The sequence below is a fragment of the Aythya marila genome (genome assembly GCF_965140915.1).
Source record: "Aythya marila genome assembly, chromosome: 1".
Taxonomy (NCBI): domain Eukaryota; kingdom Metazoa; phylum Chordata; class Aves; order Anseriformes; family Anatidae; genus Aythya; species Aythya marila.
Genome location: NC_139042.1, coordinates 22,812,447 through 22,837,895, shown reverse-complemented (window position 1 = coordinate 22,837,895; position 25,449 = coordinate 22,812,447). Strand labels below are relative to the sequence as shown.

Sequence of the window (25,449 nt, the reverse complement as noted above, 5' to 3'; positions counted from 1 at the left end):
CTGAACTGTATGCATACAGGTATCACATGGAAAGAGTCACAGTGAGGACATGGGTCTATTTAGCCCAGTGTATCTGCCCTGTTTTAAGTATTAGTAGTTTAGAACCTCAGCTTGAAGAGGTTTTTTGAAACCACTGTGTTTATAAGCCATTTACTTTTGTTCTGTGATTTTGTACAAGTCGTTTTGCAGTTTTCAGCCTCTGCACAGCCTGTGCTTCTGGGTCCTGCAGCTTAGTTTTGTGCTGTGGGAAGAGTCCTTGCCTGTCTTGAAACTATTCCAGTAAGTTCATTATCAGAGTGTGAAAAACCACTCCCTGCTCACCCTTTCTGTATCACTCATAATTAGGCAGACCTCTGCTCCACTCATGCCTCAGTTCATTGAACTCATTGACTCATGTTCAGTCTTCCCCTGAACAACTTCCCCGTGTTCTTACAGATCCGTATCACTCTTTGCATTGCTTCTCACTGTCTTTAAAAAAAAAATGAGTGATGGAATATGTTACTTTTTAACCCAAACGTATGATGTTTCCTACTTAAATGAGTGTTGACAGGTCAACAGCTCAAGGAGCCATTAGAATCTGACTCATTTCATTGCATTTAAAGCTTCTGTTCAATCTCTCTTCACATCTTGTACAGGCAATGACAATTCAACAAGCCTGGCCACGACATCACTTGTTGGGATCTATTCAGTCCCTCAGCTGGATGGTTCTGCAGTACAACCTTGTGTTTTTCAGGGCATCCAGCAGAGTGCTGCGGTGCTTGAATAATGCTTGCCAAGAAGAACAATGTTGTTATTGTGTTTGCCCATGGAGCTGCAAGCTGCGTTAGCTGTGGTGTTTAAAACTGACTGTAACTTCTGCTATTTTGGGACTTTGCCTGTGGGCAGGTGGATGTAAAGGCAGAAGTTAACCCACCTCCACTCGGAGCTCTGCAGAGGCTGGAGAATGGTTCCTCGTGTGTAAATCCAGCACCAAAGCAATGGAGTGCAGCAGGAGGCTGACTATGATGAAGGTAAATCCACAATCCTTCAAGCTGCCAGGGACACAAATGAAATAAAAGCATAAAAGCTGCACAAAGTACGGTACAGTTTTATAGCTTCACCTCAGTATCTCTTTCCTTTGCTTTCTGCACTTCTACAGCCTCTCTGCCCTGTTCATTGCAACCTATCTGACATTCCAGGACACTCTTTCAATAAACCAGAAATATCTTACGAATGCAGTGGCTGAATTGCTAGCAAAGGTCACGAGAGCACTCATACGCAGAGGCTATGAGGATGCTGGAAGGGCAGCAAATGTTTTATCAGATTTTGAAAGAGTGTCAGGACAATTACAGGCCTCTAAGAGGAGCGTTTGCTGAAGCGTTAATTATACCACTTAGATGAACAAGTGGCAAGACTTGATGGAGGCGAGCCAGCACTTGTAAAACAGAATCCTGTCTTATTCTGATAAGACTTTTAATCTTTTTTCAGACATTCAAACTGCACTTGACAGAGTTCTTCACAAGCAGATAATAACTTGGTAATTATGGGATAATTGTCCACATTTTATTGAGTTAAAAAATGTATTTCACTGTTTATTAAGTGCCAAGTAATTCCACAGCTAGTATTTGTAAGATCAGAAGCATTTTAGTTAACTTATAATCCATTAAGAGGAAAATTCCAGTGTAAATCTGCTTGGTAGAGTACCATGGGACAAGGCCTGCGGGGAGGAGGGGCCCAAGAAACTGAGCTTCTCAGAAAAGGGAACTTCATCCAACTTTACAATTCCATGTTAATTTGTTTGCTGCAAAAGTGATTTGTGAATTTCTGTTCTCTTGCTTTAACGTTATACCATTTATAATCCCCTTGTATTTCTTTAAAAATCCTAGTACTGCTCAAGCTTATTACAGCCTAATTTTGTCCAGATTTCAGATAGTAACTGCCTTGCTGAGTCTTCTAAAACTAATTATGGAAGGCTTCAATTTTGAAGAGTTTTTTTTTCAGAAACTCCCTATTTGAAAAAAAAAAATCTTACATTTTTCAGTTCATGGAGTAAAACGTCACTTTTGCCATGCTGCTGCTAGGGATGCATATTATTGGTTATGTCTCAAAATTTAGAATGAGTTTTTGGGATAGGCTACTTCAGTAAATTACTGCTTCATTGTTTTCAAAACCATGACGACTGGAATCAGAAGTCTTATACTTACTAATACCTCCAGGATCCTTGCAGTAAAGCCCAGAGGAAATGGCAAGAGAAAAGGTGGATTTTAAAGAGCTACTATCACCTTAGTCACATCAGAAGAAAACGTTCAAGTAAGTGACCAAGCAATGAGTGAGTCAATGTCTCCCAGTCTTTAAGACAGAAGCACAGAAGTGCAACACAGCATGGATCCAAAGCTGAACAGCTTTGCCTGGCCTATTCTGCCTCCACAAGGCCCAAGGAGATGTGAAATGTCACCAGTTTGAAGTTGGAAGTGATTAACAGCATCATTATAGATGGAGTTTTGTGATAGCTTCAAGATTCTCAATCACATGAAGAGTCCACTGCAAAAACATTTTTAATTTGCACAAGAGACTTGAAAATTAACCTAATCTGGCGAAATATCTAAGAACTGAATATGAAATCAAACAAAAATCTTTAAACACTCTTTTAGTACAACTGACCATCAAATGTTATTCAGCTGATAAAATTACGATGCAGGTGCTTAAAGAATTCCGTACTCTCGCTGCAAAAAGGAAGAAGGCACAAAAGGTTTAACAAGAATGCTTTTATTCAGCTCTCACAGTTCTAAACAGTAAACATAATTAACGATACATCTGTGGTACCAGACAGCATACTCCTGGTATCAGTAAAATGTCTACTGTTTAAGGCACTGATAGTGGGAAGGAAAAAAAAAAAACAAAAACATTGATTGCTCCTATTTAATCAGTACTTGAATCTATTATGAATATGTGCTTGCTATTAAAACGCTTCTAATTCCACAAGCTACATTCACAAACAAGTGTTTATACAACTTCAGTAATTACTGAAACAGGAATCAGTGGCTCCCCTGTTTAGGCATAAGAGCAAGTATTGCATGACTCTGAATGGAATCAGTTTCTAACCTACCAAAAATAAAATAAACCCAGGAACAAACCCACAAATGACTTCAGCAGTATGGCTTTAAGACCCTGTATTTGGTTACAATATAGCAAGCGAAGTTAAATAACAGCATACAAGTGCCATATTCTGTTCTCTTGAAGTAACAGTTTTACAGTATAAAAATTAGTTCAGAACATACCAATGCCAGTTTTTGTACAAACATTTTTACAAAACTGAATTGCTCAAAGAAAAAAAAAATCAAGAACATTTAAATATGAATCACTTTTTACATGTTTTAAGCATAAAATTACTTATCTTGGTGATATAAATTATAAATCCTACAAACTTTTTAAAGCTGGCATCCACGCACTACTGAAATGCACACGTCAGAAATACTGAAGTGTTAGTTCATCGGAAATCCTTAAGTCAGATTTATACTTGCCAAATAGATACACAGCGATTTAGGTTTCTGAAGGAGCCACAGTGACCTCCCGTGGCCACTTCAGAAATCCCAGTCTTAACCTTATCACGTATTTTGAACACGACATTCCTCAGAAATACTGATCAACTTAAAGGTAAAACAATAGTTCACGCTTGGTCCACCTATCCAAGGGAGCTACAATATTTCTGTTTGAAGTGAGTATTAAGGAACATGGCCTTCACATGACCCAGCTCCTGGTCACAGAAACAAATTCATGTCTCCTCTCTCATTTATCAGGAACCTGTTCTAGAACGGTTCAGAGAACTGTTTCTGCAGGTCAAGCAGACACGAAGGTCAATAGATGTTTAACAGATGTTCGGTGTTAGGCTCCCAAATAAAGAACTTCAGTTTTTGCAAGAACAAAGAAAGGAAATGTGAATCGATGCTGACTCCAAGTCCAAAACAGAACACAGATAAAGTTGTAGGAGACATTTTAAATGTGTGGCAAGTTCATTGGTATATAAAGCCCTAAAACATTTTAAAGAGAAACCAAACTAACAAAAGAATCCAAATGTCAATTACATCCCTTCTTCCATCACTCTGAAGGAATGTAACGACCAGGAACAAAACAACAACATCTATATTACGAACAGATGATCAATGTAAGAACAGCACAAAAATCACAGTAGTGTCAGCCTCTCATCTGCAGTACATTCATCTGCTGCTTATAAATCCTCCCTGTTGTAACCAACTTTCTTTCCGTTAAGTACCTCTTCTGCGTTTGGTGCCAGCCACGTAAAATATACCTTCACTGGATCAATATTCCAATGCTTGTGAAACGATATTGGAATCTGGTGAGAAAGGTAGTCTTTTGGGTAGTCCATTGGCCGTGCCTAGGAAGGAAGAACAAACCAAAAGCACCAGTAATCAGTTCTGAAGGATAATTTTGGAATCAGAAAGGATCACCGCTCGATGGCCTCTGTTTTATAGCAAAGCAACATGGCTTTGACAAACTATATAGGGTGACAACAAAGGTTATTTTACATCATCCTGTTAAATTACAGGCATTAGCTTAGATCTTAAACTCATGCTACAGTCATCATGGCACAAAGTACACTGACAATAACCCTGCCCTATTTCTTGAAATGAAATGGCCGCTATCTATGAACACAAGCAGCAAGCAGTATTGTTTGCATCACATCTGTTTAAACATTCAGTTTGGATTCAACAATGAGAAAATGATTTTACGTAATGTTCTCTTCGTTCCTCCTCTTACTGAGAGATGTCAGCACTGCTAGTGGGACTGTAGGATCCTAAATATAGCAGCTGAAATATATGAAGTTTTACGATGGCAAAGGATCACCAAACGCAGGTGATATTGTGGTGCCAGGAAACTGCATCATTTTTCTTGATCACATCACATCAGAAGAGACAGAATTACAACAAATGCACATAATGCAGCTGACTTCCTATTGTGCCAAGCATGTTTTATTTTCTCTGACAATTTAATGGCAGGTAAATGCATCACTATGCAAACAAGCCCAATCTGTAGTGGTCTCTGTAAACTATTTTTTTTTCCTGTTGTAAATAAAAATTTTGTATAGAGAAACGCAAGAAAGGCATGCAAAAACTTACTCAGAGAGCACTTTGTTTCAACATTTTTAAAATGATTTAATAAAAGATGCATTCTTTTTTTTTTTTTATAAGTAAAATAAAATTGAATCAATGAGTTGATGCTGAAGCTCGTAACTAATTTAATACTGTACATTTCACCTACTTATGGTCACAATAATGAATTCTACATGCTGCATTCATCATGCTCTTTCATGTACAGCCACTCATAAAACCAGGCAAGGAAATTTGACATTAAGAAATCTGAGCTGTGTTTTTTTTCCTCTTATGTTTAAACCACAGACTATTTATTTAAAGAATTAAAATAAAATAATTTGGTGCAATCAAGAGGGAGCCCAAAAATATCTTTCTGGTTTACAAAAAATCCAATTTTGGTTTCTTGGTTTTAAAAATATTTGTTGAATAATAGTGAAATTCAGAGAATGAGCACACTCTAATTTTATTCAGTAGTTTTTCCCCTCAGGCTTAACTTTTGTTTAAGGTATGCTAACTTAGAATTTGTTATAAGTGACAGTAACAATGTATTACAATTCAACTATAATTTTCTGTGTGGAAAATCCAACTGCTAGGATTTCACTTTCAAAGTGATTCTGTATCAAATGTATGCTATTAAGGATTACAAAGAAGTGCTTTGTGTGGTTGTGTAAGTGCCACTCCTACTAATCTGTAAAATGAGTTCTAGTCTTTCCAACTCTCATTTAAAAAACAACAACAACAACAAAAAACACCCCCCAGCCTCTACAAGCAAATTATTCAGTAATTCTGTTGATGAAGATGCATTACTTTTCTTTCATACTTATACTGAAAGAAGTGATGATAAACCAGGAAAGAAAAAATCAATATGATTTTTTTTTTTATATGCACAAAGAATTCTGAATAGTGTGTTCTCAGTCATCCCAATTCCCTAAATAGTAAATGTAATCAGAAAGAAAATCTCAATACAGGAAAAGCTGATAATTTAATTAGCAAACTTCTTCCTCCCTCCCTGACAGCTGCTTTGAATTACTTGGTAATTTACTAATTTTTCAAGCAGGCTATTATCCTAATTTCAGTTTATTTTCAGCTACACAGATCTTCCCAGTTTTTAAACTAGATTAACTTCTGAAAAACATCCAACATTTCACTGATTTAAATGCTAATTTTTAAAAAAGTTCTGCACTGTTTGGAAAAATCACAAGCGCTTCTTCTCTTTACTACCATGGGAGGAAGGCAAAGTGTTTATTTGGTTCACGATGCAACAAATCTCTCTGGGACTTGACGCATCATGTTTTCCACTATGATGTCACAGTTAGATAATGAAAAATTCTGGAAAACAGAAAGACGATTTAAATCTATTCTGATCCTCTTCTCCCAGACTGGAGAATACGCTCAAAAGAAAATTATGTTTTGTGACCTTTTTCACTTGTGCTACCATAGGCCAATTTATCAAAAGGTATTTGTATGATTCTTCAGAACCCTCCATAAAAACAACAGTTACAGGAACACTTTAATGTTATATTCATATACACTAAGTAATAAGATGTTTCAGAATACTAAATTCTGAACCACTAGAAGTATTGGATACAGAGATGTATTGGGTTTACATAGTAAGCAAGGGTTTGGTAGTGGGGGGCTGCAGGAGTGAGGAGCTGCCCCATGTTAAGTTAAGAGCCAGCTCCAGCTGCTGGCCAGAGCCAAGCCAGGGAGCAACGCTGGTTGTGCCTCTGGGAGAACAGACTGAAGGAAGGGAAAATCTGCACAACAGCAGCTGGGAGAGAGGAGTGAGAAATGAGAGAGAACCAGCCCTGCAGCCCCCAGGTGAGTGCAGCAGGAGGGCAGGAGGTGCTCCAGGCAGGCAGCAGCAGTTCCCCTGCAGCCTGTGGAGAGGCCCCTGGTGGAGCAGGCTGTCCCCCTGCAGCCCATGGGTCCCACATGGAGCAGATCTCCACGCTGCAGCCCCCCCATGGGTGGAGGAGCCCCCTGTGGAGCAGGTGGATGTGGCCTGGAGGAGGCTGCGGCCCATGGAGAGCCCCCGCAGGAGCAGGCCCCGGGCCGGAGCTGCAGCCCGTGGAAAGGAGCCCACGCAGGAGCAGGGGGCTGGGGGGAGCTGCCACCCACCCATGGGGGACCCGTGCTGGAGCAGTTTGCTCCTGGGGGATGGACCCCATGGGACGGAGCCGTGTGGGAGCAGTTCTTGAAGAGCTGCTGCCTGTGGGCAGCCCCCGCAGGCTCAGTTTGGGAAGGACGGCATCCCGTGGGAGGAGATGTTCTGGAGAGAAATAAGCTACAGCAATAGCATCTTGGTTATAGTTATTACAAAGCAGACTGATGTGTAATATTTATGAGTCACATTTTATGTGTATACTTAAAAGAACAAAATGTATTATAAACACTAGTATAAATAACTCTCTGACCTGATGGAAGAGTGGGCTATGTGTTATAGGGATTCCTAAGCCACTGAAGCACATCCCAAGAACCATATCATCAGGTGCGTCCATGCTGTAACACCGGCATTTACTAGCAAGTAGTTTCTGAACGGCTGTTCTGCTGAAAACCATCCTGAGTTAAAAAACAAAAGAGTATTACACAGTAAGTACTAGAGAAGCCAAACAACTGTAAATAATTAAATATTAATTATAAATATTAATCATACATATAATAAAATTGAAAGACAACAAGTAGCCCTCTGGTGCAGCTTATCAGAAATTTCCAAATTTGAAAAGTCAGTACTGACAAGTAATGCAAGAGGCATTGTCTGAAAGATAATTACTTCACATAAAGAAAATGAATTATGCTGTTACTGCAACAGCTACTTATCAGCAGTAAAAACGGTGGCTAGCTAATTACCCTTACATTTTGCCAGGACTTTCTCTTCTGTCTTAGTCAAATATATCGTCTAGTTACTTCTCATGTAACCATTAAAAGGAAAAGAATTTGAAACCTGAACTGTCATTCTTTGAATCCTCTGCTGTACAGAGTTCTGTATGTAAGTGAAAAATGTTCCTTGAAGCTATTTACAAGGCTTTTCTGCTCACCCTCTCTTGCTCATCTAAATACCAACAAGAGCCCCACAGCTGTTAGATCATTAGCACTAAAATAAGCCTCCAGTAGACCAGAAACATGATGTCTTAAATTCAACAGCTGAGGGAATATGCTCTTGTCTAGCATTCCCTAGCTGTCTTTTCTGAAGTGACAACATCAACACAGTTCAATACATGGTGCTCCAGCTTCTACAAATTCCACTAATTAGATTCACACTCCAAAATTGCTACACAGCTTCATGAGTTTGTTCACAACATGACAATCCTTTGCTTGATACAGGGACATAGCAAAACTTGTAGAAATACTGAGGCTAAGGCAAAAAGCCTGGCCTGAGAATATTGCCAGATTGGGAGCTGTAGAATATTTCACATTAGCATTGCAACTTTGAAGACAGATCAACTGCTTGTATCACAAAAAGACAAAAACTGGTGAGCACAATAGGAAGTCATATTTCAGTATTCAGATCAGAGGAGGAAAAGTCAGCTAAAGCCTTGAAAAAAAAAGAATCAGGACTTGTGACGTGTTGCTATGCAGAAGGTGTGGTGTAAATTGCCCACATCTGGGGAAGATACTTGCTAGCTGATTATCTGGATCGTGTCCCTTCATTTATATAGAATTCTTCACTTTAGACAAACCTCAAAATTGGAGTATGGAGCAAGACACATGATCTATGCCTTCATCTGTTCAAACCCAAGAATAAAAATAATCCCCAAACTTCTACATCTAGATGACAGAACAGAAACTAAGACATAAAGACTAAAGATACGGAGGTACAGGACTGGTAACTAACAAACAGCAAGGTCTTTTTCTCAACTCTAGCATAAACCCTACTTGAGCAAGACCTTCTGCAACTACGCAAAACAACGAGAAGGTGAGTCAGAGGATCTTTATTTACTTATGGATGGATAAGAAAACTGGCAAGCTATTATAGTCATTACTTTTCACAGAGAACAACGCTAAGGCTATTTGGATGTCCACACTACTTGCTTTAGATGGTTCTCATTGTAGTAGGAGCCAAACCAAAAGATCACACACACGTTAATTTAAACCAAATTCTATATACAATCTCAGCAGCCCATCTCTCTCATGCGTGAGATCAACCCACAATGTTCTCTTTCTATGAGAAACTGTTCTCCAGGATATAAATATCAAGTTCCTTGCTTAGCTACCTCTCCATAAATCATTGCATAAAGTTCAAAAACAGAAACAGAATCATCATCATTTTTAACCATGCTTGGACACAGGAAAAAAAAAAAAGGAAACAGGAAAGAATGTTTGCATTGCAGCACTTTGTATCATCACTATGTGCTTCTTTAGGTTCTCCTGCAAACTCCACCACAGTTCAGTTCAGGAGTGTATTTTTTTAGGCAAGTATCCCAATTGTCTCTGCTCACAACACTTTGAATCAGATTGTGAGATGGTCTGAGTGTGCAGAATAAATTCAATCAAATGAAACTGAGCTGTATGATCTGCTTCAGGAGAACATGTGGTGCTGATAACTGGTAACTGTTCACAGGAATGCTCAAGCTCAAATGAACCCTCTTAAACATGCATGGTGCTCAGCACCAACTGCTTTGCTCTACAAACCTGTTCCTACTGGGCTGCACAGCTTCTGACTAGTTGTGATATTTAGGTCTTGGAGCATCACTGCATTGTAGTTGTACTGAGCAACATCACTGTTTCTGTTGCAACTGATTTGTATTGTAATTCAAAACATGTGCATTCAAACTAGGAACTGATGGAGTTCTCAGCAGGAATTTAAATACATTACCCTCCTCCTCCAGTGATGTAACTATATCCTCCTGTTCCCAAGCCGTAACCATAACGCTCTCCAAGAAATACTGCTTCATTTGGGTCATAGCAGCTGAGCAATTTTCGGAGCCTGAATATACTGTAAGAGGAAAATCCATTGAAAAGAAAAATTAAACCATATAGATATTTATTTTGACAAAGACATTGCTAGCCTAAGTAGTATTCTAGTAAACAGCACAAAAATTATAGGAGAAATCCAGAAATTCTACAGAAACAGAGATACCAACTTTAACAGGAATTTATGATGGACTATTTACTGAGAAATGATTGTTTGATTTGCTCAAATGATGGATCAGTTAGCCTAGAAATATTTTTCTGAAGTAGGCCACGTTTCTCAGCAAAACAGTCAGATATCAGAAAACATACAATGTTATTTTTTCCAAACAATGGTAAGAACTTTGCATATTATCACTTTGGCTCAGGAATTTAAAGAAAAAAAAGCTAGCTTAAATTATATAAATACTGCTTTATCTACATTTACAGTTTCTTCCAAATTCTTCTTCTGGCATAATTTGATGTAAATTATTATCTTGAACCACATATTCTCATGTTCATGACTATGCACTCCTGATGGTTGATTACTGTGCTTTATTTTTCTTATACTGCAGCATTGGTTTTCATGCAAATGCGATCCAATTTACTAACAAAGGCAAGTCTCTGAATATTGTTTGAGATGGCTGTGACAAGCGACTACAAAATCTTTCTCCTGGCTCAGTTGTGCGAGCAACACAAGGGAAAAAGTGTATTAGCAAATGAAGAAAACCAATCAGCTCATACATGCCTATACTAAAGGATCACGCTGTGCAACCTTCAAATTTTTAGGCTATAGGATTACGTAGTAACGCTGTGTGCATAGTTTTTATCAAGTTAGAAGACTACATTGTTTTTAATATCAGTCAAGGAAACAGAACAATTTCCTTCCCTGAAGGAATACAAAGCTACATAACTAAAAATATAGTTGTATATCTTAAATACGGAAGAAGAGATGAATACTGCTAAAACTGCTATCAACATGAACAGTGGTGATTCCTGAAATACTGTAACATATACCTTATCAGTGTGTCATCATCCACTATGACTAACCAAGGAGTTCTGGGAGAGCTATGATTCAAAAACCTTTCCAAAATGGCAAAAGTTTTCCCACAGTGACCTAAAGGAAGAGGAGTAACAGAAAATATGATTTAAATATGATGAGATTTTGTAATGAACAATTATTCACAAATTAAAAGTATTTTATAGCACTTTGCAAAAACATTTTGGAAATGACACAAAATATCTGAGATGCAAGTTTAATTTATATCCTTCATTATGCTGGATGGTTATTTGTACAAATAGTTCCAACATAATCATTGCTTTCTATGCAGGACCATACCTATGAAGGATGCTGAAGTATGAAAGTTCTTTGGTTATGAAAAAATAGAAAATAAACTATATTTGAGCTATCCTATTGAACTGTTGGACAGTTTGGGGCAAACTACTACTCTTAATTTCTGAAAATGTAAAAAGAGGAGATTATGACAGAAATATCTTCTGCAAAGTACTCCAAGATATTTTCATAGTATTTAATGATGCATCTGATCCATTGCTCGCACATAAATATTTCACAGAATCATAGAATCGTAGAATGGTTTGGGTTGGAAGGGACCTTAAAGACCATTTAGTTCCACACCCGCTGCCATGGGCAGGAACACCTCCCACCAGACCAGGCTGCCTGTCGTGAGCCCATCAGGGTCCCTCTGGATGGCATCCCTTCCCTGCAGCATGTTGACTGCACCACGCAGCTCGGTGTCATCAGCAAACATGCTGAGGAAGCACTTGATCCCACTGCCCATGTCCCTGACAGTTAAGCAGTGCTGGTCCCAGTACTCAGCTCCCTGAGGAACACCACTCATCACTCATCTCCACCTGGACATTGAGCCACTGACCACAACTCTCTGAGTGCAACCACCCAGACAGTTCCTTACCCATGGAGTGGTCCATCCGTCAAATCCATATCTCTCAAATTTAGAGACAAGCTTATCATTGGGATAGTGTCAAATGCTTTGCACAAGTCCAGGTAGACGATGTCAGTTACTCTTCCCCTATCCACCAATCTACTGTACTTGTAACCAGCAACTCAGGTCCCAGTAAATTCCTCCATTTAAAAGATAAGGATGGAACACTGTATTTGAAGCTACATCCAGTGAGAATATTTTGAACAAATGCACTAACTCTCTGCTTCAGAAATAAAATAAGCCTTAGCTCTGCTGATTTTGTGAAACCACAAACATAATTTATTTTAATTACTATCCTCTGTCTGCCTTTGATAAGCTGCATGGAAAAAAGGACAGCTGGAAATAATCCAGAGATCAGAACAACTGAATTAGTGGGTCAGATAAAGCTGGCGGGCCACAGCTTGGACACCTCTAATTGAGAAGGTAATAGCCTGTGGCGGACACCGCAAGCCTAACAACAATAGAACATTAAACCCTAAAATGAATAAATTCATTGGAGCCATCACATCCACAGCCTTTTTTTTCCTATTCAAAGCAAATTACTTTAAAATCACATCATTTATCATTAAAAAAATCTTCCAATATTAATGTTTAGCTTTTGAATCCAAATTGAGGCATACTAGACACAAGCATACAATACTTGAATACCATATGGGAAGTAATTTATGTTCAGAAACCAGTTGGCACTGTTTGAGGCCTTTGGTCATAAATCCAAAGTGAGCCCAGGGTAATTACACCGTTTTTTGTTTCTTGGAGTATGTCAGCACACCCTCCTTTCATACTCACAGCAGGTTTCTACTCAAAAAAAAATAATACAATATTCTATCTAGTTGGGTGAACTTTGCTCTCCATACATTTTCTGTGTGACAAAAGCATTCTTTTAGTTCTAGCTGCAGGAATGTGCTATAGAAAAACACAATTTCTAGATGTCATCCTCTGCATATCCTCCAATGAAATATGCATATCATCCTGAAGCATTTCATCTTTACACAATCACTCCTGCAAAAGTGAGAAGAACAGCCACCAGCTCACCTCTTTCAGTATTAGGTACGCCTAAATCTATAGTAGGAATGGAGCTGTCTGCGTAATCACTGTAGTATTCAATAAGTGCAGCTTCTCTTTCCCAAGTCTGCTTTACGACTGGTACTGCAAAACAGTTGTTGACATTGAAACATAAGTAACTGCTAGATTAAAATGCTGATGTCCTCGTTAACTGACATATTCCTTCACACTGTAAATAATATTTCCAGTACAACAATTTCCAGAAAATAATATTTCCCGTACAGCATCAAGGTTGTAAGCATTCATTCTTTTTTCCTTCCTACAATATTTAGGGAAACATTTTTACATTTTTATGTCAGCTAGCCAGGACAGTTTTATTTACACCATAATGAATTTCCTTTAAGAATATGACTATGGTTGCATTCATATTACATTGAAAAGGGTGATGTTTACATTTGTGCAAACCCAACTATGGAATTCGTTACTTTTACACTTGCCATGTTAGACTTTATAGCATACATCAGCAAGAAGACTATTAGAGACCAATCATTCTTCCAGTATTGAAACTGTCACATTATAAAAACAGCATATCCAACTGTACAGCATAGAAAATACTCTGAAGCATAAGCGGACCGAATGCATCTTTTGAAACACTATATACCTAATATTTGACAGCAACACCATGTTAATGCTCAAAAGCACCCATCTGTGGAGGCACGCTCACAAGAGAACATTTATAAATACACAACCAATTTTTATCCCCTGCAGACTTTATTCAAAGGACTGTTTAACATTGTCGACAAGCACAACCCTTTCCTTAAGAGTCTGCCATTTGACTTAAACATTTAAAATGCATCACACACAATTCTAGTAATGATGCTATAAATGTTTAAGTTATTGTCAGCCCCAAAGCAGTCTGACAGTGGGACTTGATGACCTTTGTACGTCCCTTCCAGCTGGAACTATTCTGCTCTATATCCTGAAGTGAATGAATTATGATTAACACACATTAAAACAAAAACAACACAGAGTGGTACGAACACCTGTAGGATGTTTGGAAGAGAATGATCAGATTAATATCAATGATTTTTCTTCCATTTTAAAAATGAAGAGGTCAGGACTTAGATGAGCAACTACTCTGAAACATCGTGCTTCTCCTCTCATTGTCTGCCTGCTCTATGTTCCGTTAAGTCTCATTAGGAGTTGCTAGTTATTTAATTGGTCACCAAAGCCCTAAATCCCAAGCATTTTACCTACGTATAATATAAGTAATTTTCTACACTAGAAAAACTACTTTCCTACTACAAGGAAATATTTATATAAATTCCCTTTGCCACTATTTAACCGTGATGCTTGTGAGTAACTCATTTCAGCCCCTTTCTGGAACCATCCTTCACCTGAATGTTTGCTGCCTACCTACTTGCTTGCTTCCCTCTATTCTGATCATATAAGGATTAATTGTACGGTTAATTATTGATTGACCAACGGTCAGTTCGATAAGATTAAAATGAACTAAAAGGGTACTGTTAGGATAGATAGTAAGAACTCAATCCACTAATAGAAAAGGCTGCAGCATGTGCAAAAAAAAAAAAATGCAATTCCACTTCTGTAGCAATGCACAATAGAAAATGTTGCTTTTACAAGTTTTAGGCACTTAAAACTGCTCACAATTTTTGCATTAAAACCTAAAGGGAATTATGTACAAAAAATGTTCATATAACATTATGGTGAAGTTCTGAATTACAAAGTCAGGAATTTCACACTATATTAACTTTATCTCCTAACTAGTAGTACTAACTAGTAGTACTATTTAGTGTACTAAATACTAATTTTAGATCATATAACACTGCATAATCATGCACTAATTGGCAGAGAATACCACCTAAACTTACTTATTTCAACTAGAATTAAAAAAAACAAGTAGAGAAAATGATTTTCTTATTTTGTAGAAGTGGTCCACTTCAAAAACGTTCCTCAGAAGAACAAAACCAGAAAACTTTTGGAAACTAAGGCTCCAAACCAGAAATGTCTCAGATACACAAAACTCTTCCACCATTCACCTGGTGGAGGCACACCTTTAAAGGTTTTTTTTTTCCCCACTCTTCTACAAACAAGGACCTAAACCTCAGTACAGTGCTTTAACATACACAACTATTTGCTATTAAGGACTAAGCCTCTCACTTTCTTTGGTGGAGTCCCCTTTTTTCTTTGTATAGATGAAAAAACAGTTCACTGAAGTGGGGACCTGAATGTCACCTTAGTTAAATGGTCTAATAAGGGAATTAGTAGCTAAAGCAGCTCTTTTCCTTGCTTGTTTTGATGGAAGTGTCACAGACATATGACTATCGTAAATTAAACCCCACAAAAATTTCCAATTTCTAACATGTTTTCCAAAGAAAGTGCAGCTGTTTGAAAATTTCTGACCAACCACTGATGCAAATATTTATCAATATGTATTAATACTAGTGATCACAAGGAACTTTTAATACCACACTGCAGAGATACTTACAGAAGGTTAGCTCTTAACTCTGAATTTTGTTAATTGTGCAATTTCTAGAATCCTGATGTATGTTTGAAGTCTTAAAATCTTCTTATATTACCATATACAGTATGAAGGAGAGTTATATCTGAAGTAAATACTTAAATTGAGATACTTTTGTACATCAAACTCCAAGCCTTACTGTTGCACTTATGCAGATTTTGGTATACAATAAAAAAAAATGACTTACCAGGTAAAAGGAGCTCTCTGAAGCTGGCATCCATTAATCATTCAAAATCTTGAGTAAGATTATCCTCTATTGCATAACACTGGAAACTGTGAGGAAAGTTCAAGAATTTTCCTCAGTCTTCAACAGGTGTTTCTTGAAGGATATTTATTTATGCTACCTTTTTGAAGTCATATGTTCCTTTTTGAGAAGGTTTTTGTTTGTTTTAATTTGGTTCAAGAAATTAAACATGGATCCAGAAAGGAGAACTCTTCAGTGAACTCCAGTTACAGGACAGTCAATTTTGTTTTGTCAAAAGCTATTTGCTAAAAATATCCAAATGACTATCACAAAACAGCGGGAAGAGGCATTCATCAAGTGCGGTAACAACAAAGTTATTAAAATATCTTCAAAGGAAAGAAAAGCACCTGGCAAATAATCTAAATTTAGAAGTGATAGAACCTACAGTTTTAGATGCATCAGTCTATGGGGACTTAGTTAAGAAAAGAGCTTTTATCTTCATGCTGTCCTCTAACAATAGGTGTGGCAAACACCACACAAAATTTGGTACAAATACTAGCCCTTCATTTTTTCCCCCAATAATAATCACTTTAAGCTTATGAACAAAGTATGCTGACACTACTACATGCCTGGAGTATTCAAGGACATACAGAATTCACATAAATCCATAAATTAATGATAAATAATAAATCCTGAATTTCTTTATTCACAAAGAATATAAAAGTAAAATAGAACGGACTGGTAAGTGGCATCAAGCAAGTAGAATGTCTACTGTTAATTTGGAATTTTTCCTTCCAAGTTTTGTATACACTGTATCTGCCTCAACTTAGCTAAGCCTTACTGTGTACTAGCTGAAGCTGGGTGTCTCTGTGTCTGTATTTTCCTGGTGCCTGAGACAGAATTTAATACCCACTGTACAGATTTGTTTGGACTGTGCTACGTTGTTTGCTTTGTGTTTTTTTTTTTTAAACCATGGTAATCATGGTTCATGGTCATGTTTTCATGGTGACTATCATTACTTGTAGAGCACCACAACTTCCAGATGAAATACTACAGTGTTGCACACTTGAGAGATTCTTGATCTGGACCATAGCTTCAACAAAGTACTACAGCTGATAGATTTCTACAAGAGATGAAATTTCCCATTCCAAGCATTATAAAACACCTGTGCACAACCAATTGCTTAGGGTGACAACAGGTGGAAGCAATATGACAGCATAAGCCACTCAATCTTCCTTTTATCCTGCTCTCCAGTCCAATAAAAGAGCAAGTGGAGAGAGCTTTCATCTTACTCAAATTTCTGAAGCAGTCACCATTGAGTTGCACAAGTGTCATTGCTAGCACAAAGAACAGAACTGATCCAACTAGCAGGGGAAGTCACTGAAGGATATAAAAAGCAGCAGTATTAATATCACAATAGCACCAAGTAACATCAATATAATTACACATATTTGTAATATATGTATTCGATTTTAATATTGTCAACCAATTTCTAAGAAACACCAAACTACTGTAATTTTGTCTTGAACATTTTGCAACCTTCCTGAAGAACTCTGAATAGAAAAAAAAAATCTACCTAAAGAATAATTCAGTGAGACTTCTGAAGCCTTCATGCTTCCCAGTGAATTTTGCAAATATTTAGTCCTCAGAGCAACACAGACAGCATGTATCAGCTTGTTTTTATATATTAATTTCATGAACTATATTGTACAGACCTACTACCTTGACTAACCAACAACTTACTTCTGTCTCCATGAAATTTCCGACATGTTTTTACAGCAACAAAGACATCTTCCTTTTTCACTGGCTCTTTCTATTTGGACAGAACAAAAATGAATTTTGTAATTGCAGGCTCTGCCTTTAACATTTTATACGATATGTATGTCCATAAATAAAATAAAACAGAAGATACCTTTTCATTGTACAGCGTATCAAGTACAATAGCATATTAGTAATATAGTAGAACTGAATTTTTTGTCTCTTGAAAAAAGATCATTAACGATTTAAAATTCCTAGAATAGCATTATTGAAATACTTTTTCTGTTGATGTAGTATTCTAACATGAACAAAACATCTATCATTAGGAAAAGAAAGTGAGTGGTGAAATTTGTTGCACTAAGAATGATTTGTCTGAAAAAAAAAAAAAAGTTCTTTTAAACTTATTTGAAATTAACATAATCACTATGAGAAATGCTGAACTATATGATGCTCATAAAAAGAAGCTTAAAATCTACAGGTGAGTAATCTTGATTTCCTCAACTCTACAAAAGACAAAAAAAAAAAATATTAACCACCTTTGTTTTCCTTTTTGGCACCTAGAATTTTGCTGTCCTGGAATCATGGAACACTTTTATACCTCTAGCAACAGTTAACGCATTACACCATAAATATATTCTCCTAGAGGTAGAAGAGATGAATTGTACATTAATGTACCAAATACCGTATTATATTTTATCTTTATCCTAAACAAGTTTTATATTTCCATCTGTGAAAAAAAAAAAAAAAAAGAGTATCTGTACTTGAGTGTCTCAAGGTTTGAGATTTTTTGAAGTAAAATATTATGCATTTTAGTAAGAGTTTTACCTTAACTAAGCAAGTGGTATTTAAAGTTTGGGACTTACACAAAGTGGCAGAAAATTACTGAATGTTGTAGCACACTGATCAACCTTATACGAGTTCACGTCATCTGTGCAGAATTCAGGCACTGGTGTAAGATGGGGTCCATCCCCTTTCTGCCAAATATACAGGGCAATCTATGAAAACAGAAAGCACTTATATCAGTAAGAAAAACTGGATAAACATTCTCAGGGCTTAGAAAGAAACCACATTACAAGTTAAGCTTAACAAAGAAAATGGAAAATATTAGATGCCAGAGAGCATGTGACTTTATTGATTTACTAACTGGATACTTTACCTCTTGCTTACATTTCTAGAGCCAACATCTATTTTTTTAGTTTGTTTTTTTTTGCTATAACAAATTCTATACATACTCAAGCTTTAAAGGATTAAAATAGTTTAATATATTCAAGCATGTCAAAATAACTGATCTCTAACTTTTGTAAGAGGTGGAGTGAATATTTGCACCGTCCTTCAAATTAAACAAAAGCTCTTATTTTGTTGCTTTTTGGAAATTATTTTGATAATTTGGAATAGGTAGGGCTACTTCTTCCTATGTAGAAGTTTTCAGCTTTTCAAAAGAGACACATTCCCTAGTAACAATTTGAAATTAAATTTAAAATTTAAAATTTGAAATCAGCGATGACATTGAGAAGTTGTAAAATACACTGAAAGAAAACGTAGATGTTCTAAACTATAGTAGATCCTTGTCTATTTTAAATGGAACAACAACCAAAAAAGCCAGCAAAAATTTACAGGAAAAAAAAAAGAAGAGGCAAATCAGTGATGCCTGAAGCTGACAAAGAAAATACCCCTTGAGTTTATGTTATTCATTTTATTCCAAATTAAATGAATACTTCCATACGTATTTTATTAAACGTCAAGAACACTCAGACTGGCCCAAAATTTGTATTGCAAACCTTTTACACTGCTTATAATGCCAGACTAAATATTCATGCAGAAAAATTCTATGCTGGGTGCCTTCCTCAGACCAGTTAAAAGATTAACTCCACTTCATCTAAAATTGTTCAAAAATTTGCTAGAACAAAGTGAAGTTTCTCAAAATCTAAAAGGCAGAAAAGAGCATCTCATTAAGTATATGCATTCAGAGTTTCCCTGCTGCACTGACATACATTTTGAACGCTTAATCTCTCTCAAGGACAGCTCAAAGATGTGAAAGCATCTTCCACTTTGTACAAGAGCTCTTTGAGCATAGACTCAAGATGTAGGAATCCCCAGGTTGCTTCTGCCTAACTATCAGAAATTACAGTTTTGACTTTTGAAAATGTTGCTATGCCAACAAACCAGGGATATTCTGGGATTGACTCTCCATGCTACCTCATGAAACGGAGTTAGTGTGCAAAAATTTAGAGTCATGGAACCAACACAGTGTAGCAAGGAGGAGCCTGACTCTACCACACAGGTCTCTTCCACGCAAAGAAAATCAATCTTGGGTTTTCAAATGTTCCCAGAGACCCTTGCATGAAAAACAAGTGTGTGCTTCACTGGAATATGGGACTAGACCCAGCACACACCAAAGGAAGTGAAATTGAGTCTCCTCCTCGCTATTTTATGCCTGCTTGGAAAGTATTAACCATTAGTTTTAAATCCCCTCAGGTTATGCAGGGGCCAGAATACAGATCCTCTTTTAGGGATAATTCACCATTAATCTGTTTTTAAGAGATCAAAATATTTTCTTCTCTCCAGTGTTTGAGAAGAACTCAGTTCAAACCAAGAGCATTAAGTGTGGTCTGGACATGCCCAGGTCATCCTAGGTTAGAGACTTCTAATCTCAGCCCTATCAACAGGCTGAGTCACAGAATCACAGAGGGGTGAGGCTGGCAGGCACCTCTGGTGGTCACTTTGTCCAGCCCCTGCATTATCTTTGTGGCCCCATGTCCGTCCATTTTCCTCTTGTACAGGGGAGATCCCAAACTGGACTCCAGGTGCAGCTCCATCAATGCTGAGTAGAGTGGAAGCATCATTTCCCTTTAGCTGCTGGCAGTATTTTGCCTAATGCAGTCAAAAACACTGCTAGCTCTCTTAGTGGCAAGGGCACATTGCTGACTTGTTGAAGAATCTCAGCATCCTCAGAAAAATCCAGTTAGCTACACACAGCCACTTCTGGAACTTAGGGGGAATAAAGGGGAAGCGCCTGTTTGTTACAGGCGCTGCTAGGACTGGAGGCAGGTTTGAGAACAGAACCACATTCTTGAAACTTAAGCTTAGAGATTTGAAAATTTTTAGACAGCAAGCACCTAGTGTACAGTCACATACTAAAGCAATTAACTGAGGAGTTTTTAAGAAGTTGCTGGTTGAAAGTGGGCTGTCATATACAGATGCACTCAGACCACTTCAATTGCACAGTGAAGTCTTTAGTTTAATTGCACTGAAAAGAGTTTAAATTACTGCATTGTAATTTGTACTTGATGGGATACAAACGACAGCTGTGAGTGCAAACAGTTGCCACCAGTGCTCTGATGGCAGTGACTAGAGTTAAGGCACTGTAATTAAGCTGCAGGTTCTCCATACACAACGATGAGTTCTGTAGTTTGTAAATTCTGATTTCTTTAAGCCTCACCTTTGTTAAGGGGTCTGTTTCTTTGCTGTTTTAGCAATATTTTGGAAACACATATGATCTTAGCATTAAGAGGGAGTTCAACAAATTACTAAAGAGAAGGGCCTCTCTGTATAGAAGAAAATGGAGAAGCATGAGTGGCAGTTCAGCCTAATACCATTAATAGTGGTTGGAATAAAGGAGGAATATGGAGAAGTATGGAACATGTAACACATACATACATGTACTTCTGTATGCTCCTTGCCTGTTCCTTATCAGATCTCCAAGGTTTTCTCTTTGCCTTGCCACTATAGTCATGTTACAGGTGTAACAAGTGGTTCTTGACCCTGTCCCGTAGCTGGGAGACTAGGTAACTTCATAGCCTCCAGTGCATTTTAAGATTGTATTAGCTCAAAATTCAGCTAGTCAGAATGAACGTTTACCACATGAACAACAACAACAAAAAAAAGCAATGCTTGTGCTGCACAAATAATATTTAAGAACTCTAAGTTAACATTAATTATTTATGAAGGTTTGTGATGTGCTTTGATTTCCCACTAAATAATGAATCATGAATAAAAAAAAATCCTTAGACTAGTGTCAAACTGTTCTATTTCAGGGGTGAGGATAGACTGCCCTTTTGGTTATAGAACAGGATGACACTGTCCTCAAAATAATGGAAATAGATATACAATAAAAGATGAAAGATAGCCTCAATCCTAGTTTAAATCTAATGTTAGATATACTATAAATATATATATATATACACATATATATATTGTTCACTTCCAGTATAGAGTAGCAGGACATATGCTATACCATGCAGTTACAAGAAGTCTAAAAAAACATCTAAAAATGAACAACAGCATGACTGTATTTAAAGTTAGGTATTCCAGATGGGAAGAGCGATAAATGTTATGGAGATAAGTAAGAACTTGGGAAAAAAGAAGGTTAAAAAAAGCTGATACAGAGCACAGTAAAACACCAAGGACTAGAGGAGCGCGTTATTAGGACTCTGTCAAACTAAAACATTTCTTAAAACATTTATCATCCTTCATAAACTTAAACATTACGTGCAATCATTAAAGACCACAGATTATATCCTTTCATGTGTTGTCAATCTTGATTCACACAAGAAGGCTGTAGGAAGATAGAAATGATTTAAGAAGACAGTGATTTATAAAATAAATGAGGAGGAATGGATCTGTCTCCAGGGAGCTGTGAGACTGTGCAGAAGAAATAACCACAGAGCTGAAGCAGGTTATCAATGGCAATAAATTTGAAATGAAACATATGCAAAGAATTGCTAACCGAATAAGGAGAGAGAAGTAATTTTTCCAGACAAGTGATCAATTGCTTTTCATTTATCAGCGTGTGGCACACAAAAGAAAAATCTGCTAATGATTTATTCTGATGACACTACTATGTTTAGAGGCTTTGTCAGTGCTGAGGTAGACTAGAATATTGTGAATATCCAAATGACTTTGAGGTAAGTTACAGAACCGAGATTAACAGCGTGTAGTGCAAGGTCTTGAATTCAGGAAAATTAACAAGTGGAAAGAAACAGCTTGTTGGCGTGTTTCATGTGGCAAAATGGAGGCTGAGAGGGGTCCAATTGCTCTGGAGAAATACATCAGTCAAGGAGGGAAAACCATGTGAAAGAACAGCACTGGCACAAAATCAAATTCAATGAAACATGCTACCAATGCATACTCTATAAATACACTACAGATTTATGTTGGAAACAAGGAGCTTTCTAACCATAACAGCATAAAGATCTGGAACTGCAGCAATAGCTTTAAGATCTTTTTTGTGTTGTTTCCTCCTTTCCATCTGGGCCAGAACCACAATTTATAGCTGACTTTTAGGAGAGTTTTTTTTTTTTTTTTTTTTTTAAATTCAACATCACTCATTATTTCAGGCCCAAACCAGCAAGCTTACTCCATATTCATACTCCCTTTGCCCCACAGTTCAGTTCACCTTTCGTGACAATACAAAATCCTGGGCTGCAATAAACATTTTGAAGGAAGAAAAAATACAAAAACTTCAGAAAAAGGCAGCACTGATCTTCTTTCAGATCCCCACTCCTTTCTTCTCATGCTCCTTTCAGTCAACTCACCTATTCTCTGAAGACCTAGTAGCTACGCTTTAAAATTGTTAGAAGCCAGAGGCAAAGAAATTTCCAAACCGCCACACTGCAAGTTGATCACACTGACACAAAAGTTTCCATTCCTCAAGCTATTTCATCCGAAGTTCAACATATCTAGCTGTTAGAGTCCAATTTAGAAAGTAAATGAGGCTTGCCAGTGTCTGAGATACTCTTCATGCCAGTGTACGTTTCATTAATTAGAAGACTCTCTCCCTCTCCATAGAGCAAGCCTCAGAAGATACCTCACTGTACACAATCATGCATATTAATATGAACGCAATTTTATTTATGAATTCTTCTACGCTTGAAATGCGATTTTAAAACGTTACGTTATAATATTCTAAAGCAAGGCAAAGAAATTAAACATGCTATTGTGTTCAGAATTTTTAGCAATTTCAGAAAACACACCATTTCCATTATAAATTTATCAATATTCCAATATATTTGAGACTTTTTTTTTTTTTTTTTTTTTACTTACTTTACAAGCATAGCACACTGCTTACCTCATGTTTTAGATCTATAGTAAAGTCTGACTTGAGCGGTTCACTTTTCAACTTGATTGCAAGCCTATGAAATTAAAGATGAAATTTACTCACTTAAAAAAGGATATTAAAAAAAAAATATTCGCTATTGTATGCAGTGAAGTGTGGCTGGTGTTTTTAACCACCTTATAAAAAAATCCCACTTCTGTATTTCTTACCCCCAAAATCAACTTGTATTTCATTTTTGTATTTATTTTTTTTGTCTGCACACAATATGATGATGTTAGTATTAGTTTTCAGCACAAACATTCTGACATATTCCTCCTGCCCAAGAAGAAAATTCTCATCTGGAGAAGACTAGAACAGTCTGGCAAAACGTTTTCAATAGATTTAAAGCAGCAGTGTCTTTTAACCTCCATACATACCAGCATCTCAAACTTCAGACAATATTCTCTTTTTTGTGTACTAAAAATTGCAATATTTAAGCACCTTCAATTTATGGAAAGATCTTCCTACAGCAAGATGCATTCGACTTCTGAAATATATGAACTTTTAAAATCTAATTTAAAAACGAAGTATCTAAGCTGAGCTAACCATCCAGGCTCTCTCTATAGCACGAGAGAAGCATTTCTAGAGGGCAGTGCAGTCACTGGAAAATCCAGGAATAAAACTACTGTCTGGAGGTGCCTGCATTTTTAAAATGACAGAGATGGTATTGAAAACTAGCTGACATGATGTTAACTTTTACATAGGCAGAATTTAGCAAAATATATCATGTGTACAGGCACAACAATGATACAGAGATTTTATTTCTGTTTACAAATTCTTGAGTGTAATTCTTAAGTGTTTATTTCTAATAGCTATGCATGAATGGATAGAATAAGGAAGAAACTGAATTTTGTCTAAGGAGTATTTTCAGGGTAAGTTCACAGTAAGAGTACAAATCTGTGCATGCATACCCAGAGCTAGCTGTACATTACCATGACTAGCTGGATATCTTTGTACCTTAGATCCTCAAACTGAAGTAGACTTGCAGGTTTTAACATGGATGCTGATAATAAAAGTAACAACAGCAAGAGCCCAGCATAGGCTAGAAAACCAATGCATGAAATCAAACAGCTTGCCAGCCTGCAGTGATTGAGTATATCCCAAGCTGTCTGCCCTAGCTAAGCTGCAATCAGTATTCATAAACAGCTCAAAGTTAAAATTTGACTCTGGATATTTACATGATCCGTAGCTGTTCAAGTGCACTGCAGGCATGTGTTCATCTTTTAGAGAAAATATTAATCCATATGAATTCATAGCTTGTTAAAATAATATTGATTAGCATCTAGAAAAAAATGTAGAAATTCAAAACTTAATTGCTATCAATAAACAATTAAGAAGTGATTAAAAATCCAATTCTTACTTGTTAACAAGTGGAATACTAAGTGCCCATCCAGCAGCAAAATCTGGAAATTTAAAGACTGTCGGATTTTCAGCAAAGGCATAGTGGTGAATTATTGTAGATTCTTCATCATATAATGCTTTACCTAAAAACCACTCCTGTAAAGGAATATAGGAAACAATTTTGTTCATCTACAGCATCCTTTTAGTGAAGATGATGACTGCATTCATGCTGAATAAAGCAAACCTGAAAACAAAAACAAGGGAAGCATATTGTTCACAATAATTCAGACAAAAATTGGTAAGAAAATAAAGGCAGGTGCACATTGTAATTTAAAACCTCAGCACGTGCCCTGGATTCCACCTGTTCAGAGAGCACTGAATCACAGAACAGTTGAGGTTGGAAGGAAGCTCTGGGGGTCACCTGGTCCAGCGCCCTGCTCAAGCAGGGTCAGTCAGAGCAAGGTGCCCATGACTGTATCCAGCCACGTTTTGAATACATCTGTAGGATTCTCCACTGCCTCTCTGGGCAACCTGTTCCCATCTTTGACCACCCAGATTGACTACTGATTAGGTAAAACACTCAGAAGCAC

General features: G+C 37.1%; 1 protein-coding gene across 2 annotated transcripts in view; it reads right to left on the bottom strand.

Moving 5' to 3' along the window:
- Positions 1-2,648: 2,648 nt before the first annotated feature.
- Positions 2,649-25,449, bottom strand: part of B3GLCT (beta 3-glucosyltransferase) — a 69,808-nt gene continuing 47,007 nt past the window's right edge. Inside the window, exons 7-15 of one of the 2 annotated variants that reach the window (XM_082780236.1) lie at positions 24,879-25,015; positions 23,492-23,555; positions 18,288-18,419; positions 17,410-17,479; positions 12,971-13,084; positions 10,995-11,094; positions 9,904-10,023; positions 7,505-7,649; positions 2,649-4,372 (exon numbers count right to left, since the gene is read on the bottom strand). In XM_082780236.1, coding sequence (XP_082636362.1) covers positions 4,205-4,372; positions 7,505-7,649; positions 9,904-10,023; positions 10,995-11,094; positions 12,971-13,084; positions 17,410-17,479; positions 18,288-18,419; positions 23,492-23,555; positions 24,879-25,015 — 1,050 coding nt within the window. In that variant the 3' untranslated portion in view covers positions 2,649-4,204. The remainder of the gene's footprint in view (positions 4,373-7,504; positions 7,650-9,903; positions 10,024-10,994; positions 11,095-12,970; positions 13,085-17,409; positions 17,480-18,287; positions 18,420-23,491; positions 23,556-24,878; positions 25,016-25,449) is intronic. The other variant, XM_082780237.1, reaches the window with a different exon arrangement.